Source organism: Leptopilina boulardi, unplaced genomic scaffold, assembly GCF_019393585.1.
Source record: "Leptopilina boulardi isolate dan_hultmark-lab unplaced genomic scaffold, ZJU_Lbou_2.1 LbouV2_41, whole genome shotgun sequence".
Classification (NCBI taxonomy): domain Eukaryota; kingdom Metazoa; phylum Arthropoda; class Insecta; order Hymenoptera; family Figitidae; genus Leptopilina; species Leptopilina boulardi.
Genome location: NW_026137985.1, coordinates 1,447,901 through 1,462,127, shown reverse-complemented (window position 1 = coordinate 1,462,127; position 14,227 = coordinate 1,447,901). Strand labels below are relative to the sequence as shown.

The window sequence follows — 14,227 nt, the reverse complement described above, 5'->3', positions numbered from 1 at the left end:
AAACTTGTTACACGGGGGTTTTCAGGGTCGCTGATTACGAATCTGATGTCAGAAATAAGAAATTTAAAATGGCGGACTAAAAAAAACTATTAGAAATATTTTAAACTTGTTACTCTGAGCTTTTTAAGTTGCCGATCACGAATTTGTCACGAGAGATTAAAGAAAAAAAAATTTATAAAAAAATCATTTGTATGGTTCTTGTAAATTATAGTTTTTCGTATTCAAAATATTTTTTGCAGTTACTCATTACTACTCTAGTATTGGATAACTGCGAGTGGTGTGGTTGCATTTGAGTATCTAAATACTACTAGCTTCTTGTCTGAAGTAACTATGAATGAGTGTGCGGATTGGATTTTTGTAACAGAAGGAGCTTTGGAAAATCTTTTATTATATGAACGCTTAATTTTTTCATGGTCTTGTTTTGTATAATAGATAAATCGTGTTGTTTTAATGTGCTCTCTATCCCAGATTTTAAGTTGCTCTTTCACATGCAAAAGTCAGAAATTGTTTATGTCAATTACTTTTGACACTATAACGTTCTAAAGACGGGATTGTCAAGCGTGTTCCTTGTTTCTGCTTCTACTTCAATCGCTTGCCCTGTGAAATTTACTTTTGGGAGCTAAGCCTTGTTTTGTCGTGGATGGTCACATTTAAAGAATTAATGAATGTTAAAAAATCAAAATTTCACATTTTAGCTAAAAATTTTTGTGTTTTTTTAAATTCCAGTTAATAAATAAAATAATTGAATTCCTTGCATTAAAACGAATCGATTCGTATATACAGGGTGATTTTTATGTTCCGGACCCCCAAAATATCTTGAAAGGAAATAGTTTTTGAGAAAAATGTTGTATACAAAAGTTGTCAGGTTGAAAAAAATCTATTAAATTGTATAATTAAAAAACGGGCCCAGGGCCTTATGTGGGCCCTACAGACAAAAAAGTAAATTTTTTAAATGGAACCAAGTATTTTCAAACTCAGATTCTTGTAGCCAGTGATTTCCTCTTTTCAGACATGTGGTAACTTGTGGGCCCAAAGTTAAATTTGGGCCCAAAATTCGATTTTTTGTGGTTTTAAAGGTGATTTTAGTGTAACTTAGTTCCAAGGGGTTTTCGGGGTCCCTGATTACGAATATGAAGTCAGTTTTTAAAAATTTTCAATAACGGACCCAAAATGACAAATTAAAAATGAAAAAAATTAAGGAAAATTATGAAACTTCTTATTTTAGACTTATTTAGCCTTCTAATTGTTAATTCAATGTTACTTTTATTGCTGTTAATTTAGTATCATAAAACTTGAGGTAAAATAATTAATAGATTTTTTCAAATTTTAATATTTAGGGGCTTATAAGGCCCAAAATTAGATTTTCTTAGGTTTTAAAAGTGATTTTAGTGTGACTTAGTTTCGAAGGGCTTTTCGTGGTCCCTGATTGCGAATCTGAAATCAGTTTTTAAAAATTTTCAATAGCGGACCCAAAATGTCTAATTAAAAATGAAAAAAATTAAGGGAAATTATGAAACTTCTTATTTTAGACTTATTTAGCCTTTCTAATTGTTAATTCAATGTTACTTTTATTGCTTTTAAATTAGTATCATAAACCTTGGGGTAAAAAATTAGATTTTTACAAATTTTAACTTAATGTTACTTTTACACAGCTCTAAATTTACTATCCTTTGGGGGCAAAAAGGAAGATTGGTTTATTTTTCAAATTTAAATTTTGGGGGCTTATGGGTTCCAAAAGTGGATCTTCTGTGGTTTTAAGAGTTATTTTAGTTTCAGGGAACATTCTAATCTAATTTTTGGCCTTATAAGCACCTAAATTTAAAATTTGTAAAAATCTAATTTTTTACCACAAGGTTTATGATACTAAATTAAAAGCAATAAAAGTAACATTGAATTAACAATTAGAAGGCTAAATAAGTTGAAAATAAGAAGTTTCATAATTTCCCTTAATTTTTTAAATTTTTAATCAGTATTTTTGGGTCCGCTTTTTTGAATTTTAAAAAACTGATTTCAGATTCGTAATTATGGACCACGAAAACCCCTTGGAACTAATTCACACTAAAATCCCCTTTAAAACCAAAAAAATCGATTTTTGGGCCTTATAAGCCCCTAAATTTAAAATTTGTAAAAATCTAATTTTTTACCCCAAGGTTTATGATACTAATTTAAAAGCAATAAAAGTAACATTGAATTAACAATTAGAAAGGCTAAATAAGTCTAAAATAAGAAGTTTCATAATTTCCCTTAATTTTTTTCATTTTTAATTAGACATTTTGGGTCCGCTATTGAAAATTTTTAAAAACTGATTTCAGATTCGTAATCAGGGACCACGAAAAGCCCTTCGAAACTAAGTCACACTAAAATCACTTTTAAAACCTAAGAAAATCTAATTTTGGGCCTTATAAGCCCCTAAATATTAAAATTTGAAAAAATCTATTAATTATTTTACCTCAAGTTTTATGATACTAAATTAACAGCAATAAAAGTAACATTGAATTAACAATTAGAAGGCTAAATAAGTCTAAAATAAGAAGTTTCATAATTTTTCTTAATTTTTTTCATTTTTAATTTGTCATTTTGGGTCCGTTATTGAAAATTTTTAAAAACTGACTTCATATTCGTAATCAGGGACCCCGAAAACCCCTTGGAACTAAGTTACACTAAAATCACCTTTAAAACCACAAAAAATCGAATTTTGGGCCCAAATTTAACTTTGGGCCCACAAGTTACCACATGTCTGAAAAGAGGAAATCACTGGCTACAAGAATCTGAGTTTGAAAATACTTGGTTCCATTTAAAAAATTTACTTTTTTGTCTGTAGGGCCCACATAAGGCCCTGGGCCCGTTTTTTAATTATACAATTTAATAGATTTTTTTCAACCTGACAACTTTTGTATACAACATTTTTCTCAAAAACTATTTCCTTTCAAGATATTTTGGGGGTCCGGAACATAAAAATCACCCTGTATAATATAAAGTATATGTTACACCCAAAATATATTGAAATTTTCTTAATTAAGTCGCCGGAAAGTAAAACCAAACATTAAATTCTGACTCCCATTGAATTAACATGGTCATCAGAATTTTATGTGTGGACATCAGATTTGTAATCAGCGACCCCGAAAACCCCCGAGTAACAAGTTTCAAGCGAATTGGACGATTTGTTTTTAATTCGGCCGCCATATTGGATCCGCCATTTTGAATTTTTCAAGTCTGACATCAGATGCGTAATCAGCGACCCCGAAAACCCCCGAGTAACAAGTTTTAAACGAAATGGACGATTTTTTAAATTTCGGCCGCCATATTGGATCCGCCATTTTGAATTTTTCAATTCTGACATCAGATTCGTAATCAGCGACCCCGAAAACCCCCGAGTAACAAGTTTCAAACGAAATAGACGATTTTTTAAAATTCGTGATTTTCATAAAATGAATATTGATTTAGATGCTGTGGAAAGCAAAGTTCATTTTTTCTTACATTCGATTTTTGTGACCATCGAGATATTCCGATACATTTTCATATGCTTTGCATGCACTGTCTTTTTTAAGAAAAGATAAAATCTCAAGTGTTACCGAGATTTTTTATTTATAAGATTCATTTGAAATGCATCAAAACACAGGTCTATATTCAGCCAAAAAGAATGGTGTGACTTGATGAGAAGTGCAAAAGTTCAAGATCCAATTTATGTTGTTAATGAAATGAATACTGAAGATTTTATTGATTTTGCGAGTCTTAGTGATAAAAAATTTTGGAAAAAAATAAAAGTTTATTATATAAAAGAAATTAAAATTTTTTCTAACAAAAAATTGCACATTAAGTACGAATATGAAGCTAATGCAAAAGAAATTGATATTAATTTTGATGAAGAAAAACAATTAAGTAACTGTTACACGGGAAAATTACAAGTGGACACTGCAAAAAAGGCAGATTTATGCAAATTAATGACTGATGAATTAATCCCTGAAAAATACCACGCCTTTTACAAAGAAATATTAGATTTAGATTAAATAGAGTACAGAGGTCTAAGTTGACAAAAGTTATAACTGTTTCTTTGTTTGTGATAAGTAGGCACTCAAGTTGATATTTACTTTTTGAGTTTATTTAAAGGTATGTTTCTCACCGCTTGCACGAAAAGGCATAATTTTCACGAGTTTCGTGAAACGGCATGTTTTTTATTTTTTTCTGAAAGGGCATCTTTTTCAACTTTAAGCTGAATCGGCATGTTCTTCCCCTCAAGCGACGAATTATTATTTCAGCAGGTATCATTTGAAAAATGTTGATAAAAGTGTATTTAGAGGGGTGTTGTTTATATTTTTAGGGGTTATTATTATTCTATTATTAAATTAGATTGTAAACATGTGCTATTTACAGTTGTTTTTTACGTTTAACTATTTTTTCATAATAGGGTTAGAATTCCTGAAGTGTAACAGCAAATTTTTAATTTTACTGTTTTTAATTGGCAATATGAAAAATGTAAACTTCATTATGAGTTTATTAAACGGTTAAAAGGATTTTTTGAAAAATTTAAATTTCTCTTAGTTATAAACAATTGAAGTTTTTTACACTGTTTAGTTAAAAAATTCATATCTTGGAATAGAATAGACGGATTTTAATGAACGACATATTTTTGAAAACCTGAAATACTGGAGTTTTAATTGAAAAAATAAAAAAAAATTTTGTTGCAAATTACTAATTGTTATTGTAAAATTAATTGTTTAACTGCAAAAGTAACCATATTCTCAACGTTTCAGAAAGAAAGAATAATACATTCCTTTAAAAATAAATTTAATGATTTTTACCTGATACTTCTTCCATTCTTTCTTGCAAATTTTCATTTTCGGAAATATTAGGAAAAGATTTTTTAATTTTAAATTTATCAGAGCCAATTCTGCATCTACATGAAGTGCATATGTATTGGCCTATGAGAGAACTGAATTCAGACTTCCACTCCTTCGTAACAAGCTTAATATTTTTGTAAATTGAATTATGGTTTTTTTCAATAACGGATTACAGCACTTATTTACAGGTACCATTTTTAATGTAAAACTGGATTAATAGTCAACATTAAAAAACATTTCACTTATTAAGAAAACAGACTTGTTGACACAATAATAAACACTCGAGAGAAGTTGATAGAAAATATCAATAAAAAATGAACAAAATATATTTAATTAAATGCTAAATTTATAATATTTAAATATTAAATGTTAAAAAAACAGTAAAATTGAAAATTTGCTGTTACACTTTAGGAATTCTTACCCAATATCTGTCATAAGAGTTATTTCTGACATAAGGGTAGTTTTTCAACCCTATCCCCAATATTTGGAACTTTTTAAGCGTGATTTTCGGATTCAGCAGGTCAAAATCAAACTTTGAGGCTGTGTCTACAACGGGAAAAAAATGTGTAGCGATCGTGTAGTGTAGGCCTGTCGCTATAGGCAAATACACAGGCCTACACTACACGATCGCTACACATTTTTTTCCCGTTGTAGACGCAGCCTGAAACTTTTTTGAAATTTCAAGAATTTGTTACACGTGTAACTGATACTTTGATATTTTTCGAATATTTTATAAACTTTAACAAGTGTAATTACACATGTAATTCTTACCTTAAAGATTTTTTTAAATTTCTTGTATTTTGGTACACATGTAATAGATACTTTTATACTTCCCGAATATTTTTTAAACTTTTTACACATGTGATTCATGCTGTGAAACTTTTTTGAAATTTCAAGAATTTGTTTACGTGTATAAGATACTTTGATATTTATTAAAGGGGCGGTACGAATTCAACACAAATAAACTCTACACAAGAAAATACTGCACCGCTAACTGTACACGAGTCAATTCTCAACAAAATTAAATAAAAATATATTCTTAACAATTAAATACTACATCGAAAAACCCTACACAATAAACTATTTACTAGAAAATTATCTTCATAAACTCTACACAAATAAACTCAACACATTAAGATTTAGAATTAGAAAAATGAAAACATTTTTTTATAATTGTACACAAATAAATACTACATCAGTAAATTCTACACAGCTATAAAAAATAAAAAATTGAATTCGACTCAATTAAATTTTACACATGAAAATAATATTATCTTTATTTCCGATAACCTATTTGTAAAATTCTACACAACTAAACTCAACATTTATAAATTCTACTCATCAAATAAAAATATTTTAATCCTACACAAATAAACTGTACACATTCAAAATTCAACACATTAAATGAAAATAATTAAATTCAAAAAGAGAAAACTCTACACAAGAAAATACTCCACCGCTAACTGTACACGAGTAAATTCTCAATAAAATAAAAATATATTCTACACAATTAAATACTACATTGAAAAACCCTATACAATAAACTATTAACTAGAAAATTATCTCCATAAACTCTACACAAATAAACTCAACACATTAAGATTTAGAATTAGAAAAATAAAAATATTTTTTTATAATTCTACACAAATAAATATTACATTCCCGTGTGAAAAAGGAATCTGGGCGCTAGCCGTGCCATGTTCAGGGAGCCCGACTTAAAGTTGAGAGCTAGTCATGCTATGGGAAGGGAGCCCAGACGTAACTTGGGCACTGTTTGGGCTTTTGGCTAGCTCCCGACCAGAAACGACACCCCAACTTATTCGGTGGCTATTTGGGCGAAATATCGAAGCGACCTACTAGGGCCCGACTAATATTATAAGGGCTTTTTGAAAATAATTTTTTAAATCAAATTCGTACTTAAGCTTGAATTTTATACGAGATTTCATATTCAGAAAAAAATGGAATGTCAAATTGACATCATGAAAAAATAATTGTTTGCACTAGGTCGTTAAAGAGCACCCTCTTCGAGGAAGACGTGCTCAAATTTCAATTTGATTTTTAAAAGTAAATTTAAGCTATAAAATACCTAAAAAATGATTTGAAAATTGTTTATGTCTTTGATTTTCTGTAAAAAAGGTTACGATAATAACGTGAAATTGGAAAATGTCATGAAATCGTTCATATATTTTTTTGCGTGAATGTCATTTTTGAGGGTTAAAAAACTTGGTCATCGCTTTCATAATCATGAATGGACAGGAGAAGAATCGACTTAAAAGCAGGAAAAGAAGAGCAATATCATTGGCAAGAAAGTGGATATCGGAAGAATTTTCGAACAAGAAAATATGTCTAGGTAAAAAAATATATTTATACACAAACTTTGTACAAGTTTTTGTAACCTTGAATTCTATTGAACCTTCTACATAATTGAATTTTACTTTGTTAAACTTGACGCGCATTTCTTTTCATTTTTATATAAAATAAATGTTGATAAACACAATAAGTATTAATTTTATATATTTTATTATAAATAGACTGTGTAGTTTGACGGAAAAGAATTTAATTTTGTAAGGTTTAAAAATTTTACTTTTTTATATTTTATACATTTTCTATATTTAAATGTTTTTTTTATATTTTTAATATTTTTTGTGCTCTAACTATGATGTTTGATTGAAACTAATCAAAATTTTTAAGATTAAAAAATTAGTTTTTCTACTATACAAAGAAATCAAATAATTTCTCGAAAAATTTTTAAGTATAAATTTTTTATTACCAAAAAATAATATTGAAGGGTTTATAACAATTTTTAATTATTATATTTTTTAGATATGGACATGTCCAATTCATCATCTGAAGAGGAAAGTAATTCAGACAAAATCGAAAAAAGAACGATTAGCAGCGAACTTGATGAAGGGGACGGAGAAGAAAAAGAAGAATCAGAAGAAGAAAGTGATGAAGGTGGCGGAGAGGAAAACGAAGAATCAGAAGAAGAAAGTGATGATGAAGATGTTGTGGATGAAATAGATGAAATTTTGAAGTTAAAAAATTGGGCCATAGAATGTCAAATTCATCAGAATGATTTAGATAAACTTTTAGAAATTTTGAGATTCAAGCTTTTGCCTAGTTTACCGAAATCGTCGAAAACATTTTTAAGAACAACAGATGCAGAATACAAGATAGAAGAAATGGAAGACTCAGAAGGAGGAATTGGTTCATTCGTTTATATGGGCTTGGAAAATGGGCTTAAAAATTGCGTTAATGAAAAATTGCACAAAGACAATGTCATAGAATTACAAATTCATGCCGATGGCATGCCGGTGTCGAAATCTGGAACTGATAGTTTTTGGGTGTTATCAGCGAAGGTACACTATGAGCCAGATGTATATGAACCTTTTGTAATTGGTATCTTTCAAGGGCAAAATAAACCAAAGACGCCTCAAGTATTTTTGGATCGGTTCGTTTATGAGTTTAACAGCTTGTATAAAAATGGATTGCATATGTCTGGCAAAACTTTTGAGGTTCGCATAAAATGTATAATTGGTGACACTCCAGCTAGAGCTTATTTAAAGAATACAGTTGGGCATAAAGCTAAATTCGCTTGTGAGAGATGTACTGTTGAAGGAAAGTCAATTAAAGGTACAACGGTTTTTCCCGATGCTGATAAATGTGAACGATCTGATGAATCTTTTCGTAAATTCGAGCAACCAGAGCACCATCATGGCCCGTCTCCTTTTTTGAGAATAGTCATGTTAATAAATATCATTTCTGTTTTCGTCCTAGATTTCATGCATTTATGCTGTCAAGGTGTCATGAAAAAATTACTTGAATATTGGATGTCTACTAACCGCAAATATAGACTGACTCTTGACCAAAGGAAACGGTTGTCAAAAAGACTTGAAGACATTAAATCAGAAATTCCTTGTGAATTTCAAAGAAAAACAAGAGGACTCAAGGGATATTTGAAGTTTAAAGCTACCGAGTTTAGATTTCTATTGCTTTATTCGGGTCCTGTAATTTTAAAGGGTTTACTGAAGGACGAACTATATAAACACTTTCTTTTGTTTCACAGTGCTTGCAGAATCTTAAGCTCAGCAAGAGTATGTTTAAAATATGCAAACGATGCAAAGAAATACTTGCGAACATTTTTTATTCAAATGGTACAATTATATGGCGCGAGATCATAGGTTTTGAACGTGCATCATCTATTACATCTTGCAGATGACGTTATATTTATGAAATGCAGTTTGAGTTCCGTGACAGCTTTTGCTTTCGAAAATCTATTAGGAAAATTGCAAAAATACCTTCGAACCCCATATCGACCATTGGCTCAGTTATGTCGTCGACTTTTCGAAGAGAAAGCATTAAAAAGAAATAAACCGGATGTACCTGCCTTGATTGAGATAAAGAAAACTTTAAGAAATGGAACCATAAAAGAAATTAAATACAAAGGAATGACATTAACCACATCTGCTCCGAACAATATTATAGTTTCAAATCATCAAACAATTATTCAAATTGAAAAAATTTTGGGAAATAGCCCTGAATCATTGAAAATACAGGGTAACGTTTGGAAAAAAGACAAATCGATTTATGATTATCCTTGTGATTCAGCCAATCTACAAATGTGGAAATTGCAAAACAATCCAACTAATACAGTCGTTATTCGTCCAATCAATGCCATTAATAATAAAATTGTAAAATTATCCGTCGCTTCGGAAAATAACCCTAAAAAAGTATACGCTATAGGAATGCTTCATTAGAAAATTTCATTAGAAAAAATCAGCTGATGCTTCAGTATTATTTTTTCAATTATTTTATTATTACAATGCACACTTTTGTACTGTCATTTATTTATCATTTATTCATGTAATTAAGAAAGAATCTTGATACATTTTTATGAATTGTTAAATAAATAGTTTTAAAATATTAAATGTGTAAATTTTCAATTTCTGGAATAAATATTTAGTTACACCATACAATTAATTATTATTAAACAAATTATAGATTTTACTGCTTGTCTAATATTATTTTAAAATATTCTAAACAATTTTTTTGTACAAATTTATTTTTAAATTACTTTAAAAATAATTTCATTTTTTTTTATTTTAAGAAAAATAAACAAATAAAAAATAAATTTAATAATTATAAATAATAATATTTACTATAAATAAATTTTAATGATATATTTATTTACATATAAATATATAAATAAATTTTTATTAAATATTTATGCGGACCATTTTTAAAGTTTCAAATGTTTATGTTCATAACTTCATAGATATAAGCATTCAAATGTTTCGTTGAATTCCGTCAGTACGTCAATGTCGTCAAAAGTGCTCAAAATAAATCAATCAAGAAAACGCGATAAATAATTTCTGAAAATGTCTGAATACATTTACGAACTAATACAGTTCGTACTTCGCGGTCCTCAGACAAAAAAGAAAATTGACATAGTTCCAAGAAAATGGCTGGATTCGAAAAAAGACAAGAAGAAAATTGTCACAAAATTCATGCCACCACCTTACACGGATGAAAAATATTCTCTTTTGAAAGATTTGGTGCAAAATTTGTGTGATCCGCCAGAAGATTGGCCAGAATATACCGTCAAAGTGAGAGGAGGAGCTAGTAAGTACAATTATTTATTTTTATAATTTTTTTATTTGTGAAATTTTATTATTTAACTCACTAATTTTTTTTAAAAAATAATTAAATTAATAAACAAATTAAAAATTAATTAAAAATTTTTAAATTAATTTAAAAATATTAAAATTCATTTTTGACATGTCAAAAATTTTAACATGTTATTTCTGTTAACTTTTTATATAAATTTATTATTGTAGGTTATAATTTTTATTTATTAAATTTGTAAAAATTTTCATCTAAGGGTCGTACGATGAAGCTGAACAACGTTTGCTTGAATTGGAAGTAAATGAATCCGCCTTCTCACTAGAAAGTGATAATCACACTCCCAAGGAAAAGGCATTAGAAGAGGAAAGAAAAATCAGGCAAAAAGAGTTGCTACTTAGTGCCGAGGAAGATAGATTGTTACATGCAGATTTTGACAAACATGCAGCCGAGGAAAGAGTATCAAACACCGGAGGAAAAATTAACAAAAATAAGTTGCAACTTAGTAAGAAAAAGAAATTGCTGAAAAAAACTGCTGATTCTTCTGACCGATCTTTGAAAACTGTAAATTCTGGAGACTTTTCAAAGCCTAGCACTTCGAAACTTGGTAAATTAAAACCCAAAGGTAAATATATAAATATATTCAATTAAATTGAATAAAATATATTATATACATATAGATGAAAAATAGTTGAAATAGTTGAATATTTTTCAATTAAAACGTTATATTTAAACAATTAAAAACGACAAATTTTTCTTACAATATAATTATGTAACATTAAATTACTAATTCGCATTATTGTTTTAATCGGTTTTAATTTTTGCTTAGTCAAAAACGGGCAGTCTTTACCTTCTAATAATGATGCACAAATTAAAGCTGATAAACTGAAAACTTTTCAAAAACAACAAGTTGATTTGGAACAAAAAGTAGAACAATTAGTTCAAAAATCAAATTTCAGTGAGCCCCTTTTTTTATATATATATATACACATTATAGTTTATGCGTGCAAATTTGAGTCTTATTGTCAATTTTAATCTTTAATTTAAGTAAAATTACTTTCATAAGTGTATTAATGCAAGTGTGGTGTAAATTTTACACATATTTATTCATATTATTCATATTTTTTAGAGCGGAAAGGCTCGCAGGAAAAATCAACTGATCCACCAAAGAAGGCCAAAAGATCTATTTCTGAAACGGGTAATTCATCTACCCATTTGAAGCAACATTCAATAGATAAAATTCTTAAGAATGGAAAAAAGTCAACTCCACCGACTGGTAATTTATTTATTCATAAAAAATAAATAATTAAATATAAAATTAAAAAATAAAATAAAAAAAGTTACTTTGAATAAATTGTTATATTCTAATATTTCAATAATACAAATATAACAATATGATAAATAAATATATACATTTATATAAAATTTACATATATTTTAGAAATTCGTCGCTCACGGGAAAAACCAGCTCAAAGTCAGAAGGATTTAAAGGGGCACAATTCTGCGTCTGGTAATTTATATGCACGTCAATATGAAAGTAATTTTATTACAATTATTATAATTTCATTTTATCTCTTAAAATCATCTTGCCTAAAATTTAAAAAATTCAAGTAAATTTTTTTTTGTATTATTTTTAAAAAATTTTAACTACTGGAAATTTATTTATTTTTTTTATTCATAAAAAATAATAATTGAATATAAAATTGAAAAATAAAATAAAAAAGTTATTTTAAATAAATTGTTATGTTCTAATATTGCAATAACATAAACATAACAATATGATAAATAAATATATACCTACATATATATAAAATTTACATGTTTTAGAAATTCGTGGCCCTATTGAAAATCCCCACATGGGAAACCACATGGGATCCTATGTCAAAAACTATGTAAAACCCCATTCCCCATATGGGAAACCACATGGGATCCCATATAAAAACTCATGGGAAATTGGGACAGGAATTGGCATAGGAAAATATCAAAACGAGGTTCATCCATGTCATTTCCTATGTCAAATCCCATGTCAAATATCATGTTAAATACCATGTTAAATACTAATTGAGATCCTTTATCACTTTTTTGAAAAATTTTCCCATGTCAAACCCCATGTCATTTCCCAAGTAAAAACCTTTATCATTTTTTTGAAAAATTTTCCAATGTCATTTCCCATGTGAAATCTTTTATCATTTTTTTGAAAAATTTTCCCATGTCAAATCCTCTTTCGCCTTATCGAAAATACCCACATAGGAAAGCATATGGGAATCCACATGGGACACCATATTGGAATCCACATGGGAAATGGAATACGATTTCATATGCATTCTTCCAAATGATAAAACAAATAGATTTAAGCATAGGAAATCATATAAGATTTCATATAGATTCTGAAATTTCAATCTAAGATTTCACATGGATTTACATATAGGAAACGATATAGGATTTTATTCGGGAATTTTTTAGTTGGCTGCTTTATGCAGGCGGCAGTTTACAAAAAAAAATTAATTATTTGATTAAATATCAAATAATAATACTTCAACTCATCTGAAAATAAAAAAAAGTTTACTTTACTTCTGCCTTAGACTCTCAGCTTTTATAGTATTCCAGACTGATCTCAACTGTGAGAGAAAATATTTTCACCATCTGGTCGTGAAACAATGAAACTATAATGACGATCAACATCTATATTGAAATTTTCTATGTCATTTCCCATGTCATTTCCCATGTGAAATCCTCTTTCATTTATTCGAAAAATTTTCCCATGTCATTTCCCATGTGAAATCTTATCATTTTTTCGAAAAATTTTCCCATGTCATTTCCCATGTGAAATCCTTCATCATTTTTTTGACAAATTTTCCAATGACAAATCCTCTTTCGCCCTATCGAAAATACCCACATGGGAAAGCATATAGGAATCCACAGAGGAAATGGAATACGATAAAGGATTTCACATGGCAAATGACATGAGGTTTGACGTGGGAATTGATATGGGAAAATTTTTCCAAAAAATAATAAAAGATTTCACATGGGAAATGACATGGGAAAATTTTTTGAAAAAAATGATAAAGGAATTCACATGGGAAATGACATGGGAAAATTTTTCGAAAAAATGATAAGATTTCACATGGGAAATGACATAGGAAATTTCAATATAGATGTTGATCGTCATTATAGTTTCATTGTTTCACGACCAGATGGTGAAAATATTTTCTCTCACAGTTGAGATCAGTCTGGAATACTATAAAAGCTGAGAGTCTAAGGCAGAAGTAAAGTAAACTTTTTTTTATTTTCAGATGAGTTGAAGTATTATTATTTGATATTTAATCAAATAATTAATTTTTTTTGTAAACTGCCGCCTGCATAAAGCAGCCAACTAAAAAATTCCCGAATAAAATCCTATATCGTTTCCTATATGTAAATCCATGTGAAATCTTAGGTTGAAATTTCAGAATCTATATGAAATCTTATATGATTTCCTATGCTTAAATCTATTTGTTTTATCATTTGGAAGAATGCACATGAAATCGTATTCCATTTCCCATGTGGATTCCCATATGGTGTCCCATGTGGATTCCCATATGCTTTCCTATGTGGGTATTTTCGATAAGGCGAAAGAGGATTTGACATGGGAAAATTTTTCAAAAAAATGATAAAAGATTTCACATGGGAAATGACATGGGAAAATTTTTCAAAAAAATGATAAAGGTTTTTACTTGGGAAATGACATGGGGTTTGACATGGGAAAATTTTTCAAAAAAGTGATAAAG

At 28.6% G+C, this 14,227-nt stretch overlaps 2 protein-coding genes and 1 long non-coding RNA gene across 3 annotated transcripts in view; 2 read left to right on the top strand and 1 right to left on the bottom strand.

Annotated features, from left to right (window-relative positions):
- The window catches only part of LOC127289495 (S-adenosylmethionine decarboxylase proenzyme), a 278,873-nt gene that overhangs the window by 94,705 nt on the left and 169,941 nt on the right, over window positions 1–14,227 (bottom strand). The window lies entirely within an intron of this gene.
- Window positions 7,061–9,416, top strand: LOC127289494 (uncharacterized). The gene is made up of 2 exons (XM_051317460.1): window positions 7,061–7,188; window positions 7,662–9,416. Exons 1-2 carry the CDS (start codon window positions 7,083–7,085, stop codon window positions 9,017–9,019), a joined length of 1,464 nt encoding a protein of 487 aa, XP_051173417.1. The 5' UTR covers window positions 7,061–7,082; the 3' UTR covers window positions 9,020–9,416.
- On the top strand, window positions 10,920–11,997 carry LOC127289498 (uncharacterized). The gene is made up of 3 exons (XR_007844171.1): window positions 10,920–11,085; window positions 11,590–11,736; window positions 11,902–11,997. It is a non-coding gene; the product is annotated as an uncharacterized LOC127289498 (long non-coding RNA).